The following is a 26,525-nucleotide window of genomic DNA, read 5'->3' as shown; positions in this document are numbered from 1 at the left end:
TGACTCTTGCACGCCCCCTACTGGGGATGTGCCCGCAACCCAGGTACATGCCCTTAACCAGAATCGAACCTGGGACCCTTGAGTCCGCAGGCCGACGCTCTATCCGCTGAGCCAAACCGGTTAGGGCCATCATATTTTTCTTAAAACAAACTGTTAAGTTTCCTTTTTCAAATTGAAAAATATTAAAGTTATGCTCTGTTTCAGTCAACAAGGTACACTGGCTGACTAAAAACTTGAAACTTTAAGTATTCTACTGCATACCAAGGTATTTCCCAAGGGTACTGTCTTTCTTTTCCATTCCTTTTTTTCATGTTCTATTTCCTGACTCAGGAGGTACTTGGAAATTAGGACAGTATTTGTAATGGTGGCACATAGCAGCTGGGTAAATTTCTCATCCAAACAGCACCAGCCCATCAACAGAACAGATATGTGTACTAATAAATTGAGTTGAGTTTTCTATTTTGTCAACTTCCTATTTTGTCATCATGAATGTAATTTTTTTTTTGGATGGGAGGACAGAATAGAGTTTATTTAACAATTTGCTCACGTACTTATAACCTTAAATATTTAGACGTGTGCGTGGGCCTCCATTTGGACTCTTGCTCTAAGATCCACAATTGTTAGGGACAGACTTGCAATGAAGAACATATTCTCTTCATTGAATATGTCCTATGCTGGATCCTATAATGCATAATACATTACCCCAAACTCAGAGGAGAAGCTCACAATAGGTTATTGTGCAGTTGTGTTTAGCCATGGAAACCTAAAACTCTTGGCCATTAAATTGATTTGATCCCTCACAAGATTCTTCCTCCTAATCAAATCTGTCTACAAGCGGGATATCCCCTGGAAACAGACTCTCTGAAAAGATTTGCATGCTGAAGTTTTTGTTTTGTTTTAAATATGTTTTATTGATTTATGAGAGGAAGGGGGGGGGGAGAGAGAGAGAGAGAAGAGAGACATAGATGAGAGAGAAAGATTGATGGGCTACCTCCTGCACACCCCCTACTGTAGATCAAGCCTGCAAACCAGACATGTGTCCTGATCGGGAATCAAAATATCGAACTCCTGCCCTAGCTGGTTTGGCTCAGTGGATAGAGCATCAGCTCCTGTGGACTAAAGGGTCCCGGGTTCAATTCTGGTCAAGGACATGTACCTTGGTTGCAGGCTTGATCCCCAGCCCTGGTCAAGGTGTGTGCTGGAGGCAACCAATCAACCAATCAATGTGTCTCTCTCACATCGAAGTTTCTCTCTGTCTGTATCTCCCCCTCCCTTTCACTCCCTCTAAAATTCAATGGAAAAATATCCTCAGGTGAGGATTAACAAAATAAAACAAAGCAAAAACATTTGTCTTTATTAGTTCCAACATTTTTCTGACCTAAAAAATATGGCCATCTAATGTAAAGTTATTTTTAATTAAATATGAATATTGTTAAAATGTATTAAGGGAATCAATCACACAGTAGAAAATAATTCTTTTTTAAAATATATCTTTATTTATTTCAGAGAGGAAGCGTGAGGAAAAGAGGGAGAGAAGCATCAATGATGAGGGAGAGTTATTGATCAGTTGCCTCCTACATGCCCCCCACTGGGGATCAAGCCCACAACCTGGGCATGTGCCCTGACCAGGAATTGAACCGTGACCTCCTGGTTCATAGGTTGATGCTCAACCACTGAGCCATAGTCTTCCCATGCCTTATAAGAGTCATTAGTAATTTTTAAAATGTGCCTAGCTTCTATTTTCCATTTCTAATTAGAACTCACTTTCCTTTTAAGGAATAAGTTCTCTCCCTCTGTGTTTAATCTTAGAAGATAATGCCAGCCGCCTATCTCATCTCTGCTGAAACTGAGAGGAACAGATTTCACCCCTCCCTGTGTCCTTCCCTGCCCCAGCCCTAGGGTCATGGCTTAGCCAGGTGGAAGCTCTCTCCTGAGACTTTCCATCTTGACCCAGTTCCACAAGGAAGGAAGGAGCAGGGACAGGACCATACCAGCATCTTCATAAGCAGCTTTTGCTGTGCTCCTGCCCACTGCCTGGCTTTTCAGATCTAGTCAATCCTGGGAGCCCTAAAGCACTTCCCTTTGCTTAGGATGCTTAGGTCCTGCTGCTTGATTGACAGAGTGAGGAAGACTGTCTGGGGATGGCCAGGTGGAGGAGAGCCTCCCTCTGTATTCCCAGGGTACTGCATGCTGTATCTTTTGATACGCCCTTACCACACCACACTACTGGTTTGTTATGGGGCGCGGCTACAGTGTTTTGGCCAGGTTCAAGCCTCGGACTAATGAAAGGACAGGGTCCTCTCATTGCCACGTGCAAGTCCCAGCTGGAGGTCAGGGCCCTCCCAGCACAATCATAGCCAACGGCTGTGGTTGTAAGCTTGAACCTATGGTCCGAACACGTGGCCCCTCGTGCCTTGTGCTAGAGTTCAGGTGCATGTAGTTGAGTAGGGTTGAAACTCACGAGAATGCTGTAAACAACGTGATCACGCCCCTACTTTGCCTCGTGGCATCTGCTATAAAATAAAGACACGGCTTGTGGGCGCTGGCGCTGTCTCCTCATCGGGGAGCAGCGTCCCACCGAGACCCAACTTTCATTCTCTTGTCTGTCTTTTCTCAATCCTTTCACCCCTCCCCCTCCACTCCCCCCCGCCTGCCCCCCCCCCCCCCCAGGATCACCTTGGCCATAACAGTTTGTTCATCTGTCTTCCCCACCAGACTAAGAGTGCCCTGAGAACAGGAGCCTTCCTTTATGCTTAGCCCAGTGTCTGGTCAATACAATATTAGGCTTTCAAAATAATTTGCGTTGAATGAATAGATTAATCTCTTTGAAGAAAAAAATCATGCTTGTATTAAACAATTATAAAATTTAAGGCAGTATATTATCATGCTCAATCATAAAGCCTTTTTTACAAAATGTCAAACTGTCAGAAAGAATGTTTTTAGGCTGTTGTATGAGGAGTTGTTGCACGTTCTTGGAGGATCTATATACCTGTCAGAACTAATCTTGTTTCATCCCTAAAATGTAATCTGACGGTCTCTTCAGGGCAGATTGATGCTTTCTAATGGGGATAAATATTATCCATTTGCCACCAGGAAATTCCTCTTCCTGAATTAAAGAATCAAGATCCCCAGATTCGTTTTAGCTTTCCAGGAACTACGCCCTGGCTGAGTGTCCCTCGGGGCACAGCACTGCCCTGTGGGTGCCGCCCCTGCTGCTCTGCCATGTGAGACCTGTGCCCTTCACTCACATAAGCCACAGGCTCGGCCTCGCTGCAGGGTCATGGCCAAGTCTTGTCCCGCTGTGAGTGGGCATGCCTGTGAATAAAATAAGAAACCATGGATCCATGGAAATAAAAATGAATTAATGAACAAATCAAAAATTTATTGAGGAATGAGTATTTACATAATTCCAATGTACCTCCACACAAAATGTTTATTAACTACAAATGGGAAAATTTTCAGGAGAAAAGCTTGGAGACACCATTTTAATGAAATGACAAAAATGAACATCATCAAAAATGGGACATATTGAACCACTAGGTAAGATGCCCAGCATCAACCTTAATATCCCTGCTGAAGAAGCATAAACTTCATGTAGCTATGATAAGATAGCAGGCAAGCCCAAACTGAGAAATAACTGAGCTGTGACCTTCAAGGTGGCAAGGTTATGAAAATGAAGACTTGTTCCAGACTGACAAAAACAGGGGTTGAAGGAAGGGGGGGGGGGCGGGGCAGGGGGGGGGAAAAAAAGAAAACAGAAGGAAAAAACTATAGACCAGAATCTCTCAAAAATGCAAATATAAAAAATCCTTAACATGGGCCATGATCTAGCATTCCCTTGAAGTACTTCTTTCATGAACTGTTCATGGGCTCCAAACACAGAAAGTATTTCTACATGAAATACTTTAAATTACCTCACCCTCTGCCTGGGATTCGTCTCCTACAATGGAAAGGCTCCCAGCTGCCTCTGATGTTCAGAACAGTGAAGTGCCCTGGCTCTCTGTGCCTCGCCTGCATCCCTCCGGCACTCACCATCCCAGCATCCATCACAAGCTGGTGTCCTAATGTCCTACTGAGGCGAAGCTCTGCCTGAGAGCCAGCATTCCCCTCCCAAATAAACTGCTTGCTCTCAAATTCATGTGGGAGGGTCTGTTTCTGGTGGAAGCACATTTTTCCTCTTCTTACACTTAGTGCTTCTTGCTCTCAGTTTTCCCAAAGCCGGACCACTGCCTTGCAGTGTGACTCAGGGCAAACACTTCATTTTCTCATCTCCAGAATGAGGAGGTCAGACTGCCTGGCTTCCTTCCCACTCCAACATTCTGAAGATGTTCTCATTATCATACTTGCCACACGCTTCCCAATCAGCTTTCTTGCATTGTGCGTGACCTTTAAAAATCAAGCTGGCTTCACATTCTGCTCATCTTCAAAAGATGTCTCTAAACAGAAACGGAAAATGGAAGCCTTTTCTTCAGACATAATAGCAAAAATGACATTTTCATTGTGCACAAGAAAAAGAGACCATTCAGAAGACATAAGAATAGTAGTTGTAGGCTGGGGCTATTAAAATGAAAATCAGTGTGAAACCAACAAAAGATATGAAACCATAATCAAAAGACATGTAAATAGGAGATAATACGTATAAGAAAACACAATGGTGAGTTTGTGTACTATGTCTGCTTTTTGATCAGACATCCCTAACATTCATATACAGATACAAGCTGTCCCCTTCCAGATAATCACTTTGGAAAACCAACTTCTCACACCTGTGCTTAAAAAATCTTTTAAATTCCTCAAGTTTACAAGAAACCAAGGATATGAGCATATAGTAATACTACCACTTTGTCAGCGGCTTAAACCCAAAATAATACAACCCAACCTAAACACAAATTCTATTTTCAGTAACTTAATAAATTTCCTAAAATCTTAATGAAATTCATGCATGGAACCATCAGTTATTGATGTATAGCTCTCTAACCACAGTGACATACAACAGTAAGCAATGTCTCCTTCACGAGTCTGCATGTCTGCTGGGCGGCTCAGCTTCAGGCTGCAGACCTGCAGGTTGGCTAGAACGGCTCTGCAAAATGGGAACTCAGTCTGGCACCCAGATGCTGATGGGCAGCTAGTTAGGCACACAACCTTCTCATGGCAGAGGTCAGACCTTCCCAAGAACAGGAACAGGTGGTGCCTGGAAGGGCTAGGCTTGGAACTGATGCATTTTTACTTCCCCGAACTCCATTTCAAAGCAAGCCACGTGGCCAAGCACAACTTGCATAAATGCCTCCCGTGAAGTTAACAGAAAATGGAGTAAATATTCACTGAACAGTAATCTAATCTGCCAATATTGTATTAAGAACTCTATAGGCATTTTCCAAAGAGAAGGGCCAGAAGAGATAGGAATAACAACATTGTCATTGAAATAATTATATAACTACGTAAGAGGATCATCTTGGCGGCCTAAGCTTTCATTTGTTGGCTTAAAAAGGTTATTTTTGTGCTTTTTATAAAAGGCAAACTTCATGCTTGCCTAACTGAATGCATCTAATTCTTATGCTGATATGGGATGGAAACCTACTCAGAGAGGATTCTGAAGGTGATCAAGTCCATGTTTCCTTCCTTTTCATTGAAAAAAGAAAAATCTTTAAAAGTTCAAATCTGCATTCTGATATCTGCAGGCTGGGGCTTGGCAGGCCATCTACACAGGGATGGAAAAGCACCACCGACCTGTGGGGTCAGTTAGCTCTTGTGGTCAGCTGCTTTGGACAGTCAGGAGCCCTGAGCTAAGCCAGGTGCTCTACTACCTTCGCTGCCCTACTCAGTTAGCTGCATGCGGGCACATTGCTTCAGCTCTCTGGGCTTCCGTTTCTTCGCTCATAAATGCTCTCCCAGGTGCAGCTGCCCCTAACCATACGACCTCTGTGAATCCTACTGTATGCTGGTGGTTTTCTGATGTCACCCTTTCCTTCATGAGAACGGCTTTGTAAAGTCACTCACTCCGGCTCTAGAAAGTGTGGTGGCTTTTATGTGCTAAAGGCTGAGAATGAAAACTCTCACTTAATGTTCTACATTTTGTCTTCCATGAAGAAGAGATTCTCTTGGGATTTGCTGGCATCATTAGGAATGAGGTGACAGTTTCTAACCATAAATTCTCTAGATTAAAACCAAAAGGCTGCCTATGTTTGTTAAGTGACCCTGATGTGTCTGCAAAACGCAGGACTTTGTTTGCTTGTTTGTTTGCTTGGCAGCAGGAGTAACTATAACAACATGATCGATCGACAACAAAGGATCATTTGGAACCATTATAATATGTTAAGAATCAGAAGGTGGATTTTGAATGAAGGCTTGAGGCGTGGGTACTCACTCTATCTGGCAGTCAACAGCCAGGCCAAAAAAAAAAAAGACTCTAAAACAGCGTCTACAGCAGTGGTTCTGTGGCCCCACCCCATAACAAAGAAACAGAATTTCCGGAGGATGAGGCCCAGAAATCAGGATTTTAAAAAGATTCCCAGGTGATTCTAATGTGCAGCCAAGGTTGAGAACCACTGGTCTAAAGCAAAAGGCCTTCATTCTCTGGACATCGTTTAACTAACCAATTCTTAACTCTTCATCACCTGTCAAGTTCTTCAGCCCTCACTATTTACTCACCAAATAAATACACAGGCACGTGCTATGGGTTTCCTACCTTATCCCATTTGATTCTCTGCGCTGTCCTGAGATAAGCGTTGCTTTCCTCCCTTTAGGGGTGGGAAACCCAGGCTGTTCGCGGCTTTGCTAACGTACTTTGCCCCCGATTTGGCTTCTGAAACAGAAGAGAGATCGCTCTCGCCCTCCTCGCCATGTTCGGGGCGATATTCCTGGCACCCGAACCTCACCTTCCAGAGCACCCAGCGGGGCAGGGAGTGGGACGGGGGCCAGGGCGCGGCGCCGCGGGTGCCCTTTGGATCCGGGAGGGCCCGGTGCGGACCAGGCGCACTCGGCCGGCGGAGGGGCTTCTCTCTCCGGCGAATCATGGAGAGGCCGGCGCCCCGCGAGGTGCACATGAGCCAGGCCATCCAGCCTGCGCACGCCAACTCCCGAGGCGAGCTGAGCGCGGGGCAGCTGCTCAAGTGGATTGACACCACCGCCTGCCTGGCAGGTAGGGGCGCGGCGGGCCGGGGTGGCCAGGAAGGAGTCCAGAATGGGGGGAGGGGGTCGGCGGCGGGGGGGGGGGGGTACAGAGGAGGGTCCGGGATGGCAGGGTGTCTGGGAACTAGGAGGCGGGCTGGGATGTGGGAGTGCGGATGGCGGGATGCAGGACGGCAGCGTCAGGACTTGGGAGGATCCTGGGTGACCCCCTCCTGGCTCCCCAGCCGCACCGCGCCAAGACCAGGACCCGGGATGAGTGAGGAGAGGAGGTTGTTTTGACTTGTGAGCCCTGACCAGCCAGGACCATAAGCTAGTTCATCCAACGCTGGGAATGACCCAGGCCAGTAGTTCGCAAACAGTTTAGTCTTAGGACTCCTTGACCGCATTAAATACTAGTATGTATATGGGGACCCCAGGAAGCTTCTGTTTGTGTGGGTTATTTTAGCCATATTTAGCTTATTCGAAAGTTTTAAAACTTAATTCATTTAAAAGGAACAGGAATGAACCCATTACATATTTTTTTATTGAAAAAAGAACTATATTTTCAACCGTAACAAAAATGTGCTTAAAGGAGTGGTATTGGTTATGTTTCCTCACATCTCTTTAATGTCTGGTGAAATAGAGGATTACCCACTTCTCTGATCTGTTTCTGCATTCAATTTGTTGCCTAACACACCCTTATGTGGCCCCTGCTCAGGCCCTCTGCGCCTGACTTTCTTTTTGCCATTATATTCTTCTCTTGGCCCCTTCCACGCATCACATCTCAGCTTAGATATCACCTCCTTAGAGAAGTCTTTCCAACCACGTTGACATGTGCACCCGTTGGTCAACTTTATCGCAATGCCCTTTCCAACTTAAACCGTTGAGGTAAGAAGTGTCCAAACCTACGGTAGAGAATAAACATTTATAAGAGTTTCTTTGAAACAAACTTTCTAAGCCAAGATTTCTTCATTTGTAAAATGGACCTAATAATTGTACCAACCTCGTGTAATGGACTTGCTTAAGTTCTTAGCTCAGGGCCTGGCCAGTAATAAATGCTTCACAAATGCTACCTGTTACCATAGTCCTTTTCTTCTTGGTCCCTAGTGCCATCTAGTATAGTGCTGCAGATACTTAGTAGATACCTGATATATACAATAAAAATGTAGACTTTTATTAGTTATTGCACTTTATCATTTAAATCATTCAGAATTGGTAACATGTTGGTGTGCTTGATAGCACTTTATTAGCAAGAATAGTTTCATAAGCTCAACATCCCATTCCCTTGTGTCAGGTAATGGGAATGAGTGTTATTCGGTACTCCTTAGTCAATGTTTTGCAGAATATATCTGCAAGGGTCCATTAGTTTTCTGCAAATCTTAAAGCACTTAAAGGTCAATGACTGTGGCTGGCCCTCTGCCACTGAATAGACTTGGTAAAAGATAAGATTGATGCAGATAAGTCTCTGGAAATCAGTGGGAACTTGACAAAAGTCTGATACACTGAATTAAATTGATACCACAGTAAGTAGAGGGTGAGCAAAAGTAGACTTACAGTTGTGAGTATATAAAACACAGTTTATTCTTATGTTATTCTTTATTAATTATTGTAGTATGTATTTGTATTACAACTGTAAGCCTACTTTTGCCCACCCTGTGTTCTACTCTGGTATTTTTATGTACCCTTCCTCTCACTAAATTTTATAGGCGCGAAGCTCATCCTCCCTGTTCCATCACTCAGAGCTCTGTGGTTAGTTTTCTGGTAACTCAGTTTATGTTATGTTCATGTTTGGAAGAACAGTTATTTCCAACTAGTAAAACCAGAATGTCTAGTTTTCTACAGAATTGAATCATAGGGAGGAGTGCTTTAAATACTTAGAAGATTTTCTCACCTCTTATACATTGCAGTTAAAGTAACCCACAAAGCATACAAATTCAGTATAATTCACTGTTTTCATAATGTGGCACCAGGAGTGAAGTCTCCAAAATGGGGTTAAAGGTTCTTAAAGAGCCAATGCATTCTGTTTGGGTTTTAAGTGACTGTTCGTCAAATTCTGGCAGAAGCACATCTCCAAAATTTTCCCAAAGAGAATAAAATCTGATATTTTTATATAAAGTGAAACCAACAATTAAACTATCTCAACAAATGAAATGCAGACATAGAACATCAAAATAACTGGAGTTCCTCCCTACCCCCACTCCACCTTCGTCAGTCCTCTCCTGCAACAGAGTTAATGCACAGTGAGTTTGGTGTGAATCTACTAATAAAAAATAACAAACATTTACTAAATGCCTACTGTGCTTCTCTGGTGTCCAGAGAAGTTCCTCTCTGACTTGGGGTGTGCTCTCCAGGTCTCCCATACCGCTCAGTGCTCACACTGGCTAAGTGGCTTAACTACATTTAGCTGCTGGATGTGAGGGATAATGGATACAACTTCGATGATTTGTTTTGAAAACAAAAGGAAGGTAATACCTAGCAACACTTTTAAAGTTGGCACCAACTTACTAAAATTGCTATTTGAATAACTTGATGTGCTGGGTACTGGTATTGAATTTCAAATCAAAGATGATGTGAATTAAAATGCAGAAGAAACCACAGTAATTTTCATGCAGTGGAAATATAACTTACAGAGCGAAGGAGCTGTTTTGATTCAGACCATCCAGAGTGTGGGCACAGTGGTCTTGAATGAGAGGATGAGTTACTAAATTAAATCCACTTAAATTTTACTCCTTTCCTCTAGGCTGAAATATTCAAACATTACTAATCCAGCCCATTTTTGCCTATTTTTTGAAGCTGAGAAACATGCTGGGGTTTCCTGTGTTACAGCCTCAGTGGATGACATTCAATTTGAGGAGACAGCTAGGTAAGGGGAACTGCTCTTCCATGCCCTTCTCCTGAGTGTACGGGTTCATTTAAAACATGAAAGCTTAATCGTGTTAAGTCAGTAACCAATTTCCTAATAAAATAAATAACATTTGACCCAATGTAAGTCAGTAAAAAAATTGCAGGACCTATTTCTAATAAACTTGCTTAGCTGTAAATTCAGTCCTGATTTTGTTGAGAAATAGCTGCTGGCATTATGTATTATATGCATTCTGGTCTAAAGCATAGAAGGATTTATAGAAGCTGATTCCTAATGGCTCCTTCTTCTACTAGAAGAATAATCCTATATAATAAAAGGGTAATATGCAAATTGACTGAGCAGTGGAATGACCAGTCTCTGTGACATGCACTGACCACCAGGGGACAGATGCTTAATGCAGGAGCTGCCCCTTGATGGTCAGTGCACTCCCACAGGGAGAGTGCTGCTCAGCCACAAGCCGGGCTGACGGCTGGTGAACGAGCGCAGCAGAGGTGGTAGGAGCCTCCACGGACATCCTCCCTGACTGCTAAAGGGTGCACAAATGTCATGCACCGGGCCTCTAGTTGATGATAATAAGTATCTCTGTGATGGTGAATTTCATCATTAGGTTGTTAGGTAAACATTAATTTATCTGAGTAAAGATGTTAAATTATGAAAAACATTTTATGTGTGGGAGTGTGTATATGCCTACCATATCTTGTTGTAGAAAATTTCAAGATATACATACAAATATCCAAGCATACACAAAAGATGAGAAAATAGTACCATGTATCTCCAAAGACCCTTCACCTAACTATGACAATAATCAACTCATAGACACTCTGGTTTTATCAGTTCCCCTCTAGATTCCCACATACCTGGACTATTTTGACATAATTCCAAGGGATCATCTGTGAAAATTAAAAATTACTGCAAATTCACACTTATTTGGAAATAAATTAAAGCACTATTATTAAATTTGGTATTGCCAACATTGTAATAAAATTTCTATTATATACTTTCCAATCTGTAACTTAGGCTTAACTAGTAACCTCATCATTGAAATGTTTTTGCCATTTTGTGTTTGCATTATCAGTATATATTTCTAAAAGATAAGGCTCTTTTAGAGAACATATAATAACAATTACTATACCATTAACAGAAATTTCCAATGGTCTCAAATTTTTTAAAATTTAAACAATTAGTTTATTGAATCAGGATCTAATATGGTTGATATGTCTTTTAACATATAATTTTCCCTTTGTTCATTTCACTTGCAATTTATTTTGTAAACAAACCTGGTCATTTGTCTTAAAGAATTTACCACATTTTGCATTTTCTCATTGTATCTCTGTTTAGCATGTTCACATACATTTATATTTCTTATAAACTATAGTTACACCAAAAAAAATGATCTGATGGAAATTTGATATTTTGGTAAAACCAGTTCTTGTCAAGAGCATATACTGTCTAATGATCATTATTTAGAACCATTATTTCATTAGATATTGGCAAAATAGTAGTATGCTAAATCTATCTCTTTTTTTTTCCATTTCTTTTCTGAACTATTTGTATAGAGAGACCCTTTATCTCTTTAATTACTTTGTTACCTTGAGGTAAAGTTTGTCCAGGAAAGATAGACTTAATTCTTCCTCTTTATACTAGAGGCCCGGTGCACGACATTTGTGCGCCCTTTAGCAGTCAGGGAGGATGTCCGTGGAGGCTCCCACCACCTCTGCTGCGTTTGTTCGCCAGCCGTCAAGCCCAGCTCGTGGCTGAGCAGCACTCTCCCTGTGGGAGCGCACTGACCATCAGGGGGCAGCTCCTGCGTTGAGCATCTGTCCCCTGGTGGTCAGTGCGTGTCACAGAGACTGGTCATTCCACTGCTCAGTCAATTTGCGTATTACCCTTTTATTATATAGGATAGTATCATTAGGAGCCCATGATTTTTAACATAATTGATGCATTTCAGTTCTGATATGATTATTCTTATGGATGCTCATTCTGCCCTGTCTTTGGACAATGGAAGCTTCTTCAATTTGGCTCTGCGTTTTGGATATAACCCCAAAGTTAGAATTCTTTAATAACTCCTTCGCTTTCTGGTATGACAAGATGGGCTCATTTTATACATTTTCTCACACAAACTCAGAATCAGAAATTTCTTCAAGAGAATTGATAAATAGAGATCACAATCTGGGCAGGAAACGTGGTCATCAGTATAGAGTTGGTCATTATTTTAGGCCTTTTCAGTGAACAGAACTAAGAATTATGTGTTTTTTAAAGAGTTTATACTAATACCTCTAATCAACTAGGATTATATGGTTTTACTTAATTTCTTTAATTTTATGTTTGTATAATCTTGGTTGCTTTGGGAGGTTTGGTGTGTTTTGTTAGTCCTCACCTAAGGATGATTTTTAGAGAGAGTGAGAGGGAGGGAGAGAGACAGAGTGAGAAAAAAGAAAAGAAACATCATTCAAGAGAGACACATTGATTGGTTGTCTCCTGTGTACACCCTGACCTGGGCCAGGATGGAACCTGTAACCCAGGTATGTGCCCTTGACAGGGAATCAAACCACAGCCCTCCAGTGCATAGGCTGGCACCCTAACCATTGCGTCACACCAGCCAGGGCTCGTCTTGGTATTTTTTGTTGTTGTCCTGTTTGGTTTTATGTGAAATACCTTGATCCTTACAGACATAAGCAGAATTCACAAGAAAAAGGAAGAGAACAGGTTGTTTGTTTCTGGTCTGGGATAGTTCTCTAGGACCATGGGGTAGCTGTCACCAGTTTTTAAACCCTAAGTAGTCTTGTCCAATGAGTTGCCCAATTCATCTCTCCAACCTAACTGCTTACATTTATCTGTTTGGCATTTATTTATTTATATACAAACAAAATTAAGTTAAACAGAACCACATGCATTGACTAAGCTCACATACTAAGTAGAAAAAATTGATATGTATTTTTATCTTAGCAAAATTACAGATTACTGTGAATTCAAACTATTTGAGAAGAGATTAAAGCACGATTATTAAATTTAGGAATGCCAATGATACAATGTAATATAATATCTATTATGTACTTTCCAATCCTAAATTCTGTAACTTATTGCTTAACTAATAACCTCATCATTGAAATATGGTTTTGCCAATTTGCATTTGTATTATCAAAAAGGATTTGTGGTCACTAAGTTGATAAAAAGTGAACTCGTATTTTTTACATGCAACCTAAAAACAGAAAATTGAAAGCAATATATAGGGAACCATATAATTTAGTTGTAAGCCATATTAGATATTTTTTAAATTCACAAATATGTATTGCTTATATGAAAAGTACTATTTGGGCCCAATAGGATATGTGGATGACTATGTCACAATTCTGGAGTGTGGCAGTTGCTCAGTCTGTTGAGAGTCAGATAAACACATAATCATCAGAATAGAAAGTATAATAGGTACATGCCTAGGATGAGATATAAACTCAGTTCTTTGGGGTAGTTAAAAAGTGCATTTTGACTGGGAAATCGGTGGTGTTTCATGACAGAGGTAGCATTTAATGAAGGCCTTACATGACACACAGATTTTCATCAGTAATGTGGAGTAAATGGATCACCTGGCAGCATTGAGGGCCCCTGTAAACCTAGTAAAGCTGATCAGTTTTAGGGCCAGCTTGTTGGTAGTATACTTATTATTTGTTAGCTAATATTTTAAAATAAATACCAATTGTATTGGTTTTGTTTATGTGTCTGTTTTGATTCCTCTCAAGAAAACAGCTGCAGTATTGTCAAAGTACCTGTTGCAGATTTGGAAGTCGTTTTGCACACAATCTTTGCCAAGGCCCTTTGCTGTTTAAATAGAGGTAGTCAGCTAACATATGTGTGGTTCACAGTGATTGGCATCTGTTTTTAGTGCATTCTTTTTTATGTTTTCATTAACCTGAATTTTTCACGCACAAACATTATGAGTGTGATAAGGTAAAACTGCTCGATGGCACATGCATTTAACTAAACCTTTAAGCCTGGAATGAGCTATGCTAGGATTACTGAGATCTTTTTTTTTTTTTTTTAAATAGAGTTGGACAAGTTATAACCATCAAAGCAAAAGTTACTAGAGCATTCAGCACAAGCATGGAGGTAAGAGGCCCCTTTCCTTACTTCTGTCATTGGTGCTAATAACGAAATTAGAAAATGCTTATCACATAATACCAACTTTTTAAAAAATGATAAAAAACTGTAAATGCAATATGGTAATTTTGTGTGCATGTATACACAGACACACATTTTATATATGAATAAATAATTTACATTTTATATTTCACATATATATGTATGTAACTGGAAGAAAATTAACCTGAGTGGTGGGATTACTGTTACTGATATTTCCTCTGGATAGTTAGATTCCAATGTTATCATTTACTTATTTTTATATTTACCAACTTTTCCATGGTAAATATGTATCTTTCTATAATCAGAAAAAAGTTATTTTTCCAACTTTATAGAACATTATTAAAACAAGAGTATTGCTTAAGAATACATTAAAATGCTAGTTTCATTGAAAAACCAAAAGAAAACGAATGGTGAAGTGCATAACTGAATTTTGAATGGTGCAATCCCATCTGTTGTCTGGATGGCTGAAAGTTTATTTATTTATTTTCTTTTCATTTTAGATCAGCATCAAGGTCATAGTGCAGGACACGTTCACTGGCATTGAGAAACTTGTTAGTGTGGCCTTCTCTACATTTGTAGCCAAACCAGTTGGAAAAGAAAAGGTAAATTTTCTGTGTGAGGGGCATATTAAAAATTGCGTCAGAATGATTATTACGAAAAGGACATTCATCTTAGCATGAGAAATGCTTTCCCAAGATTTGTTATTCATCAATATTTATTATAAAAGATCAGTCTGTGATAATGTTATAGTAGTAAGTACTTTAGACAAGAGAAGTTGTAGCCAGTTTGTGAAAGAGGAAAAATACTGTGTTTTAAATTATCTAAAGGTCATATCAGTTTCTCAAAAATATTGCTTACTGGTTTAGTTCTTTTCTTTTGGGGTTATATAACTCCGAGTTGAGTTAAAATATCTTTTTTATTTTAGCAAGAGCAATTTAGTGAGCAGTTGCATGTTTTGGTCCAATCACTTTTTTATACCTGAAGGAAGGATGTCAAAGTTGCTGAGTTATTGAAGTTTAAAAATAAGCTTCAGGGCATATGGGGTAAAAACACCCTTAAAGGAAGTACTTTGGCCTAATATATGTGCCCAGTGGACTAGCCTGGCCATTTGCCCAGGACAGCTTTTCCATGGTCTTTTGGAGATTTATTCGTTATCATTTCTTGGCTTTTCTTTTTAAAGTCATCATGCCAACAGGGACGGTCCCAATCTAGTCTAAGTATTTTTATGCGTGATCATTCAATTTAGAATTGAAGCCTTTCGCTGCAGGGCTTGCTCCAGAGGTGGGCACAGTGGCTTCTCCTAGCTCCACTCTGAAAGTGACAAGCAGTACTTCTGACTCTGCCAAAGTGTTCTTCTCGGACTGCCTCAGAGTTTAGAGGTGGGGCAAGCAATGTTCCCACTGTACTCATGGGAAAGAACGACAGAGCCACACTCCTCAGCTACGCCTCACTTGAGCGAGGAGGCACAGAGATGGGACCGGCTGAGTTAGCCCACCATGGTCACAGGTAGCAGATATCCCGCAGAGTTGTGTACACTGGGACACTTCCCTTACTCTCGTCCCAAAATTAAACAGGCCACAGGCAAATTCTCATTGCCCAAAGGCATTGCTTTTCAAACTGAAGTTCACTTAATCTATTATATTATTTAAATATAGCTTTCTGGATTGTATCCCAGACCTGCTGAATTAGAATCACCCATGAGAAACTTGGAATCTATGTTAACAAAGTATCTCAAGGATCCTATGTTCACTGAAATTTAAGATGTCGAGATAGGTGTTGCCAACCACTCTGTTTTTCCTAAAGTCCCCAGAAATCTCCAGACTCTTGGGAGCGAGAGAATGTGGGGGCGGGTGCAGAGTTCCCATATCTGAGAGCAAGTGACAGAAAGGAGTCCCCCCAACAACTTCTTCCTACACATGAAGGAGAAAACGAGGGCCATCATTTTCCCTCCAGCTTTAGACTTCTCACTCCAACTTCATGGACTCATGGAATCAGAATGGGATAGTCACACTTCAGTTTCTCCTGAGACTGAAGAACTGTTTTTCTGAAAGCATTTCTGGGAAGTCAGGGACCTTATGGTTCTGCCATAATTGGTTGGCTCAGATAACCTTTACTGTAAAGCATGTTTCCCAGGCTAATTTATTTTTCATTTGGTGACATTCTTGTTTAGAACAGCATAAAGAGAGCCATGAAAAATCGGTGTTTGATTTCAAGAGATAGGCCTACCTGGATCTCTGTCCAAAGTGAGTTTTTTCTAAGACAGGATGGGCAATGATTAACTAGGCTTAGTCCAACAATTGCACAGGCCAGATCATTGAAGGACTCACAAGACCCCATAGAGCAGCGGGTCTCAACCTGTGGGTCACAACCCCTTTGGGGGTCGAACGACCCTTTCACAGGGGTCGCCCAAGACCATCAGAAAACACATATATAATTACATTTTGTTTTTGTGATTAATCACTATGCTTTAATTATGTTCAATTTGTAACAGTGAAATTGGGGGTCACCACAACATGAGGAACTGTATGAAAGGGTCGCGGCATTAGGAAGGTTGAGAACCACTGCCATAGATCATGCTCATGCAAAGCCTATTCACCCTAAAGGAGGCAGAACAGCAGGAGAAAGAACTTGCAGGACATTTGGTCCATGCCAAAAGGTCCTTGATATTTGGTCCTTCACATGTGCCATGACCAGCTAGGCTACCAAGGCAAAAAGGGTTATTATTGGCAATACAGCCACTACACAATTATTGGACCAATAAAACATGAGAGCATTTTAAATTTATTAACCCTGTAAACCAAACGTCTAAACAAACATTATAGACACTTTGAACCCAGGGGTATTTTGTAAGTGTAGATGTTTTGGACAGGACCAAATGCCCACTAACAGAGAAAGAAAGCACAGGCAATCAGCAGAGAGGTTTAAGACTGCCAGGCATTGCTCTCAGGGTCCTCTTCAGTCACACAAAATGTATTTTATCTACATTGGTTTACCAGGTGACCTTTTTATACCCCTCTGGTCATCCAACTAAAACAAGGCTGTGTAAGCAGTTAAACCAGTGCGAGCTATCATCTATCCATTTCTAACCGAATTAGACAAGCAGTCCAAGGGAGTTTAGACTTGAAGCAGCATATTATAAATCACTAGATACTTCATCCTTACCTTGGCCAAGGGTGAGCACCAGCCTTCAGTGTCCTGGAAATAAGCATGGCGCGACCCTAGTCCAGCTGCAAGGTTTCTCTTCCTGACACGCACAGGTCAGCAGGCAGGCATTTCTGAAGAAGCTTGAGCCATTGGTTCTATTGCATCATATTTCCAGGCTCCTGGAGGTTGTTTAAAGCTTGATTCTGACGTATTGATTCTTTAAGTTTGCTCATTAGATAACTAGAGACCCAGTGCACAAATTTGTGCATGAGTGGGGTCCAGCCAGCCCACCCCAATGGGGGCCCATCAGGCTGGGCAAGCAGGCAAGCAGGCGGGTGGGGCCATGGGTGGTTTGCAGCTGGCCCTGCCCCCAGTTGGGGTGTTGGGGGCCAGGCCAGCCGGGATGGGGGTGGCGATCAGGACCTGGATCAGGCTGGTTGGCTGCCGCAGTGCATGTCATAGCCACCGATCATTCTGGTCATTCTGCCATTCTGGTCACTGAGCTTTTATATATATAGATGTTTTCATCATGTGATGAAATTTCCAAATTGAGAATATTTCTTGGTAAATAATAGCTTTCTTTAAAACATCTTTATTCCTTCCTTGAATGTCTAAATTTTGCAAAAGGTAGAAACATTTTTTTCTTTCTTTTTTTTATAGATAGGAAGGGAGAGGGATAGAGAGATAGAAACATCCATAAAAGAGAAATATTAATTGTTTGCCTCCTGCACGTCTCCTACTGGGGACCAAGCCTGCATCCTGGGCATGTGCCCTGACCGGGAATCGAACCATGACCTCCTGGTTCATGGGCCCATGTTCAATCACTGAGCAACACCAGCTAGGCAAAAAATATTTCCTGATAAGAATTAAGTGGCATCAAAGTCCATCTCCTCATTCATTAATTTGAAGAATTTCTTATTTTGTAGTTCTGTTAATTTTTTTAAAAAATTGGGGGGAAATAATATTTGAAAAACTGCTTACAGCGCATATCTTGTACAAAGAAATAATTGTCTCTATTGATTTTTTTAATTTAAAAATATTTTAAGGAAAATTTTTAGTCATAATGAAATGTGTGTGAAAACACCCATAAATTATTTACTTTGAGTTAGAAAACAATGTGACATATCATTTGTTTTTGCAAATGTCATGTTGTGCTTTTATAATTTAACAAGGCGATGAGAGGTAAATGTTTTTCTTTCTCTAGATTCATTTAAAACCAGTCACACCTCTAACTGAACAAGACCATGTGGAACATAATCTGGCTTCTGAGAGAAGGAAAGTGAGATTACAGCATGAAGAGACCTTTAAAAACCTGATGGAGAAGAGTAGCAAGTTTGAGGGTCAGTACATCTCCCTAGAGGAACTTGAACTCTATGACTGTGACAGTGAAGGGTCCTTCCTTAGGGCACACTTACTTTCACCTTATTATTACAGTTCAGTCCTGGTGATACTAAAGATCTTTTCCAACAAACCCAGTGGCTGGGGAAGGAAGGGCCTGGCCATTCAGAATAGAACTGCTGACACCTAAGCCCGCTTTAAGTCAGAGGATCTCCAGGGGAGGAGATGTGAAAGGGCAGAGGGAACCATGCTGTTCTTATTAGTAACTGTGTGCTCAGTAATGATAGATGAAGGAAGGAAGGAAGGACAATGCCGTAAGTTGATCTGGTGTTTCACACTTTACTAAGCAGTTTCTCATCTATTATTTCATATGAGCTGCATATAATCTCAACAGAGGAAAAACCTGAAACTGAGTAGTGAAGAACCTTGCTAAAGGTTACAGGGGATATGAATGGAAGTGATAAGATTCTACTGTTTCTCGGCTCTTCCACAGTAACACTATGATGAGCCAAAGTTCCTCAGTTCTTTGGCGGTGATTTCCTGGCCTCTTTGAGGCCTGGTGGGGCCAGAATGGCAGGGAAAGGAAGTCCTCCTTGCCCCTCATCTGCCCTTCCTATCTGACTCCCATCTCCTGCAGCCCCAAGGGAGATGGCCTGTGGTGGAGAGCAAAGAGTGAAATGAGTGAGCCAGCCCGAGCCCCTCTCATCACCACTGCAGGAGGGTGAAGAGGCTCACAGAGGGTCCACCCCCATTCCCTTGGCTCTGAAAGCAGACACAGGAAAAAGACAAGGAAAGGAGAAGACAAGAAAGGGTCAGGATAAGAATGTGGGAAAAGGAGGAGGAGGAAGAGTGAAAGCATATGAAGGCCAGAGGAGGGAGAAAAGGCAGAGGCAGGGGTGATTGACACCTGTGGGCTTTATTCTTTCCCATGTGACATCATCATGGTCCTGGGACCACCTCACAGACAACCTCTGGGTTGGAAAAAAGTTTTTCAAAGGTTCCTACTCATTGATGATCTTTTTTTTAAAAAAAAAAAATATATATATATATATATATATATATATATATATATATATATATTCTATTGATTTTTTACGGAGAGGAAAAGAGAGGGATAGAGAGTTAGAAACGTCAATGAGAGAGAAACATTGATCAGCTGCCTCCTGCCCACCCCCTGCTGGGGATGTGCCCGCAACCAAGGTACTTGCCCTTGACCAGAATCGAACCCGGGACCCCTGAGTCTGCAGGCTGACGCTCTATCCACTGAGCCAAACCGGCCAGGGCTCATTGATGATCTTTTAAAGACAATGCCCATTACCAAGTTGACTTCATCATTTACTTACTTTGCTAAGAAGAGTGGGTCTCCTTTTGTAAAGATGACCTCAGTGCTAAAATATGTTTTAAATGCATTTTGCTAAAGTAATCAAATAGCTGAACCAGGGGAACAAGAGCATTCTAGAGAGAAAAATCAGGGTGGAAGGAGGCCACCATGAAAAGGTAGAGCTGCGTCACAGAGGCCATGCTAAGAAGCTTGGCCTTTCTCTGTCCTTGATGAGAGTCAGGGAAGGGTTTTGAGCAGAGTTGTAGCATAATTACACTTGATATGGTCACTCTGAAGAGGTGAGACTAGAGGCATCGAGACCAGGCACGAGGGGAGGTATGGCTGCACCAGACAATGATAATAGGGAGAGAAAGGAGGGAATGAGTTAAAAAAAATATATAAGAGGTAAAATCAGCAGAATATGGTCATTGATGTGGGGAGACAAGTGAAGAAGAAGGCTAGGATAATGCTCAGGTTTCTGATTTGAGCGATGGGTTAATTGATGGTGCTATCATCAATATGATAATGAAGATGAGGGGTGGAGGGGGCAGTTTGGATGATGAGTTTGGTATAATCTGATAAGCCGGTGGCATAACCAAAAGCATGAGACCAGGACTGGAGAGATCAAGTTTGAGAGACAACTGTTTACAGATGTTAATTCAAATGAAGATAGTACCAGCAGTCACCCTGTGAAGGCTCACGGGGACACAGGGCTGTGGGCCACGAATGGAACCTGCTGAACATGGCTATGTAAGAGACTATCAGAGGGGGAGGATGAATCTACAAAGACGATCTGGAGGGACTGGTCAGAGGAGTAAAGGAGAACTGGAGAAAGTGGTGTCATACCTCAAAGGAGTAGAGTGACATGAAGAAATGAATGATCATCTGTGTTCCAGGAAGTGAGGAATAAAACTTTTCCACTGAATTGGGACTAGGGAAGTCATTGGTGACTTTGGCAAGAGCATGGTTAGTGGAAATATGAGTGCAATAAATAGGGTATGGGAAGGGAGGCCTGCTGCTGACCCTGTATTAGAGGCGTAAAGGGGATGTCACCTTTTTCCTCTTGCAGCCAGGGGTCCTGGCCAACAGGAAGTTGCTCTTTTTATTTTCTTATCTCTGTCCTTGTTGCCCATACTCAGACCACTGACTCTGCTCTTTTTCCCAGTGGGCTGATGCAAGGTTAAAAATAATAACTGTAAAATGGGAGTAATAGTAGTACTTATTCAATAGGTTTGTGTGAGGATTAAATGAGTTAACACAGATTCTTGATAACGGTGTCAGGCATGTGGAAAATGCTATTATTATTACTATTGTTATTTGAGAGGTCCCCATTCATGGGTAGGATTAGAATAACAGTTAAAGACTGTCCTTTCAAAGAACTTGGCTGTAAAAGGTGAGATAAACAGCCTGGAGCTATGCCCTCAAGGTCAAAGGGCATTATTTTTTCAGGATAGGAAATAATTGGTCATGGTTGCAGGTTGATCAAGGCTGATCATAGAAATCATTATTGAGGGAGAGGTTGATTATAAGAGAAGGAGATCATTGGTATCAAACTTGGACTTAAAACACCTGAAAACTGTTTTGTTTGTTGTCTTGGTAGAAAGTTACAATGATCTCTGATATTCTGGCCTTTTTCACTAGTGTCCGTCTATTGGGAAGGGTTGGTAGGCCTGGTCATCTAAGCCTCCTTCACTTGCCACAGCAGCCAGGTGAACTTGGCTCCATTGGCTTGTTCTGGAGTTGTGCAAGTTGTATGAATCAACAAAATCAGCAGCAATCTTCTCTACCTGTCTCCACAACACCAACAGTACTTTGAGTACTGGAGACATTCTGAATTAATGACAGGTACTTGCTACAGTCATTCAAATGTAAAAGTAGAATGATTGCAGTTGACTTTAGTTTTATTCAGTTTGTGAGGAAGTTGGGCAGATCAGATCTATATGTCTGATTTAATTTAGAATTATAGATTTTTAAGTCTTTTTTAAATCATCTAACCAGCCATAAAATAGATTATTCTACATTCCTTTGCACAAAACAACTTTACCTAACTTCATTGATTTGATTTTCTCTTTAGAAATTTTACTAGCTTTCAAAGATATCACAGAACTTAAAGACAATGTTTCTTAGATATATTAAGAGCCAGACCCTGGAGCTTGACGTTGCCATAGAGCATGTGGTTTGTCGACCTGCTGCCCTGTGGATCTGATGGAGTTTGTTTTGGACAGCACATAATGTTCAGAAGGAAGATAGCTAGATCATCTTTGTTTTTGAACTATATTTTCAAAAAGCCCGGGTTCTGTATTGGGTTATCATATCAGACATCGAGATTGGAATCTTTTTCAAGATGTATGATTGAAAGGCATATCATTAGAAAAGTGAGAAAGTTGAATCCAAATCACTCTCTTACAGAAGAAACAGGGAAAAGATGAGATTAGATTATGTAAAAACCAGACTGTTTTGGAATGAGCTCATGTACTACTGGCATGTGGAAGCTGGGCATACTGGGAAAGACTTAGATCTGGTTAAAGATTTGGAGCATTTTCATGATAATATTTTAGTAAGGAATCAAATCTCTATGAGCATTGCCCTGTGTTGATCCTTTCTGGCATGGGAAAGAAAACTAAGGCTAGAATGACCTGAATATGTGGAATGAATGTAAAATTGTCCAAGTAGAATGATGACGCAATACCTACTGAACATCCAAAGTGCAAGTGTTGATAAAGCACTGGGTGAGTATGCGTATTTGGAAGCCTGCAGAGAGGATGGGGTCTGTTTACTGTGCTTAATTTGTGTACACAGCCAGAACTGTGAGCCTCTGAACCTGGGAGAGCCCTGTCTCTGCATTGATTGGCAGTTACCTGCAAGTAGGCGTACTTTTGCCCTGAAGTCATTTATATTCAGTATATTTCTGTATATACGTCACAGCTGATGCTTATGCGCATATGGTCTGCCGTAGTACTCACCTCTATGTGTCCCAGTGTGTGTCTTGTATGTCTTCATAGCAATCAAGTAGATTTTTTTAAAGTTATTTCTCAGAAAATGAGGAATTGCCTTATATTTGAGTATTTACAATGTTTCTCACATTATACGGCCCTCTCTTAATTTTTAAAAATTTATCTTTATAAAAGATAAATTTATCTTTATAGTTGAAGGTATTACAGATGTTCCTTTGTTTTTGTTTTTTTCCCATTGACCCCCTCCACTCTGCACCCACCCCTCCCAAGCCTTCAGCACACCATTATCTGTGTCATGGGCTATGCTTATATGTGTATAAATTCCCCGATTAATCTCCCCTGCCCACACCACCCCCACCTTCCCTCTTTATTAATTTTCTATTTTATAATTATTTTGAATTGTTTAAAAATGGTACACATGCACAGGATGAAAAATTCAAAGGGTATAGGAGAGCACTTACTTAGAAGGTGCTCTCCTATACCCTCCTTCTGTGTCTCACAGTTACTCAATTCCCTTCCTCAGAGACAACTACTGTTTTACACACACACACACACACACACACACACACACACACACACTCATACTGTATAACACACTAGCACATTCTGGTAACACAATATTCAAACAATTGTGCACCTTTCTCCTTTCCGTTTAGCAATATATTTTAGAGATAGTTTATATTAATTTATTTGGAAGAAAAATAAACCATTTGAATAAGAAAATTTAACCTAAAATACGTAGATTAATGCTAGTTTTGGGTGTTTATATAGAAGATCATTTAACAAAATCAGTTATAAAAAAGAGAGAGCTCTGGATGGGTGGCTTAGTTGGTTGGAGTGTTTCCTATGCAGCAAAAGGTTGTAGGAAAAATAGTGATCAAGTGCCTCCTGCATGCCCCCTACGGGGGATTGTGCCCACACCCAGACATGTGCCCTGAGTGCTAATCAAACAGGTGACCTCTTGGTTCGTGGGTGGATGCTCAACCACTAAACCACACTGGCCGGGCAGGTTGCAGGTTCTATTTCTGATCAGGGGACATATCTGGGTTGCAGATTCAATTCCTGGTTGGAGCATGTAGGGGAGGCAATCAGTCGATGTTTCTCTCACACATCAATGTTTCTCTCTCTCTCCCTTCCTCTATCTCTAAAATTCAATAAAAAACATATTCTTTGGTGAGAATTTAAAAAAAGAGACAGAAGGTGGATGGGAGTTAAGATTTCATATACCTTTTAAAGATCACTTTAGGAAACAATCTAATTCTGATTACAGCAGACTTAATATCTAGGGGGAAAACTAGAATTTCTAGATAAAATATCTACAAACATTTTTGCAAACACATCTCAGCAAGAAGAAAAATGGGAGATCTTGAAGTCTAGAAATAATTAGAAAAAAATGCAGCAGTGTAAGGAGACACAAGAGCTGGCATTTGCTGTGGGAGGACCTTGGAAGTGCTAGAAGTCCTAGATCTTGTGTTCTATGAGCCTGAAAGGGCTCAGGTAACCAAGCCAGGGACCATGTTAGGTGGAGGATTGGATCCAGGAACCTTAACTGAAGCTGCAACCCCCAAAAGATGATATCCTCAATGAGTCAACTGGAAAAATCCCAACCCTGGGAGAGCTCTGCTGGGGATGAAAATTCCCTTTGAGAATTCAATCAGAAGCACATTCTCATGCAGATTTTGTGTCAGAATTCACATTACTTGTTTGGCCTGAAACAGACCACGTGTGAAATGGTGTTGTGTTGCAGTACCCCCTGATGATCTGCAGCCACAAATGTACATCCTCTGTGCAGAGATGACTTTAAACCCAGCCCTCAAGAATTCCCACAGATGAAGATCCTAGGAATATGAGCTCCTAGTAAAAAAAAAAATCATAAAAAATAAAAATAAGTAAGTCACCAAAACCCAGAAGAAGCACCAGACAATAGAATGAGGCCCACGAAGACTACCAATATTGAATTTATTATATAAATAATATGAAGTGAGAATGATAATTTATTTTAGGAGATAAAAGAGTATCTAAAGCATTTTGCAGGAACAAGAAAATGACCTAGAAGATTTGACAAAGAAACAAAGAGAATTTCTACACACAAAGGATATTATAATAATTTAAATTTAAAACTCAATGAATGAATGAAACATATAAGACAGTGAACTGAAATATAGATCTATAGGAGTTACCAATAATGCAGATGGATAAGCAAAGGATGGAAACTATATAAGAGAGGAGACACAGAGAATGGAGTAAAAAATCTAACAAGCATCTAATCAGAATTTCAGAAGGAGAGGGAAAAAAGAATGGGAGAAAAGTAACATGTGGCGCAAATGCCACCGACATTCCATTAAGAAGTAGCCAGAAAGTTTAGTGTAAGTTTAATCTACACACGGAAATATGTCAGACTTCATTATTAATCAGGAAAATGCAAGTTATAACCAACATGAGATACTATTTCACTCTCACAAAATTGGGAAAAAATAGAAGAGTCTACAACACTGTTTAAGTGAAAATGGAGAGCAGTGGAACTCTAATAAACAGCAATTGAAGTACGCTTCAGTCCTATCATTTTGTTACCTAAAAATAATCTGTTGATAGTAAGGACTATGAATGTGGAAAAACCAGCCAAGTTAAGTTTATTCATCTCTTCATTCAATAAATATTTACTGAGCACCTATTCAGGAAATTATCTTAAAATTAAAAAACAAAAAAACAAACAGTCTCTGCTCAAAGGATCTTAGGACCTAGGGAATCAGATCATCAAAAATCACACAAATAAACATAAGACTATAACTGGAATAAAGGGACGTGTAAGAGCTTGTAAGAGTGGGGATTGGCTGCGGAGGTCAGGAAAGGCTTTCCTGAAAGAATGATGACTGAGATGAGCCAAGTGAGAATAGGAAGTAAGTGGAAGAAGGTGGTGGCTAGGGCAATTGCTACTGGAAGAGGAACCAACACGTGCAAATGCCCTGATGTTGAAGGCAACATTTAGTTGAACTGAAAAGAGTTATTGTGGCTGGAACAAAGTGAGGGAAAAATTGAGAGAGAGAATATGATGCAGAAGGGAGAGGTGCTAGTGGGAACCAGACCGGCTAGGATGGAGGGGTAGACAGACCAAAAAGGAAGGGCTAGGGGCAATAGGAAGGATTTTATACTAGGAGCATGGGAAGTACAAACATGTTTTTAGGCCGATGACTGAAATGATCAGTTGAACAAAGGGGGTACAAAGAAAAAAAAAAAAGACCATCAATTAATTATAAATTTTAAAATTCCATCAGGAAATGGAGTTTAAAAGTCTCTATAACCACATTTCTCTGCTCATATGTGACTGCACCAAGAATGGCCCCATTCCCAGTTCCCAACAACAGCTGGGCGCATCTGTGTTCTCACACTGCGAGTTCAGCTCTGCCTCTGACTGGACAGCCAGGATGGGACCTCCTGATTGGGAAGTCTTCCTCTACCATCTCAGCAACAGCAAGTGAGATGTAAGCCTGGCTGGTGATTCATTTGATGATGCCGGCAACATAATTGAACACATTTACTGCTTTGCAGCCAAAGCAAATGATTTCTCCATTGTTGGGAGTAAAAACCAATTTGTCAGTGAATGAAGCAGATATGATTCAAAAGAAGCAGAAAGACACTGAGAAGTACAATGTATTGTGTCTTTTCT

General features: G+C 40.9%; 1 protein-coding gene across 2 annotated transcripts in view; it reads left to right on the top strand.

Moving 5' to 3' along the window:
* Positions 1-6,712: 6,712 nt before the first annotated feature.
* Positions 6,713-26,525, top strand: part of ACOT12 (acyl-CoA thioesterase 12) — a 39,395-nt gene continuing 19,582 nt past the window's right edge. Inside the window, exons 1-5 of one of the 2 annotated variants that reach the window (XM_036310274.1) lie at positions 6,713-7,135; positions 9,898-9,967; positions 14,011-14,071; positions 14,605-14,706; positions 18,453-18,588. In XM_036310274.1, coding sequence (XP_036166167.1) covers positions 7,009-7,135; positions 9,898-9,967; positions 14,011-14,071; positions 14,605-14,706; positions 18,453-18,588 — 496 coding nt within the window. In that variant the 5' untranslated portion in view covers positions 6,713-7,008. The remainder of the gene's footprint in view (positions 7,136-9,897; positions 9,968-14,010; positions 14,072-14,604; positions 14,707-18,452; positions 18,589-26,525) is intronic. The other variant, XM_036310275.1, reaches the window with a different exon arrangement.

This window comes from Myotis myotis, unplaced genomic scaffold, assembly GCF_014108235.1.
Source record: "Myotis myotis isolate mMyoMyo1 unplaced genomic scaffold, mMyoMyo1.p scaffold_m19_p_5, whole genome shotgun sequence".
In the NCBI taxonomy this organism is placed as follows: Eukaryota; Metazoa; Chordata; class Mammalia; order Chiroptera; family Vespertilionidae; genus Myotis; species Myotis myotis.
Note: the sequence above shows the minus strand (reverse complement) of the source record. Positions and strands in the feature narration are given on the sequence as shown.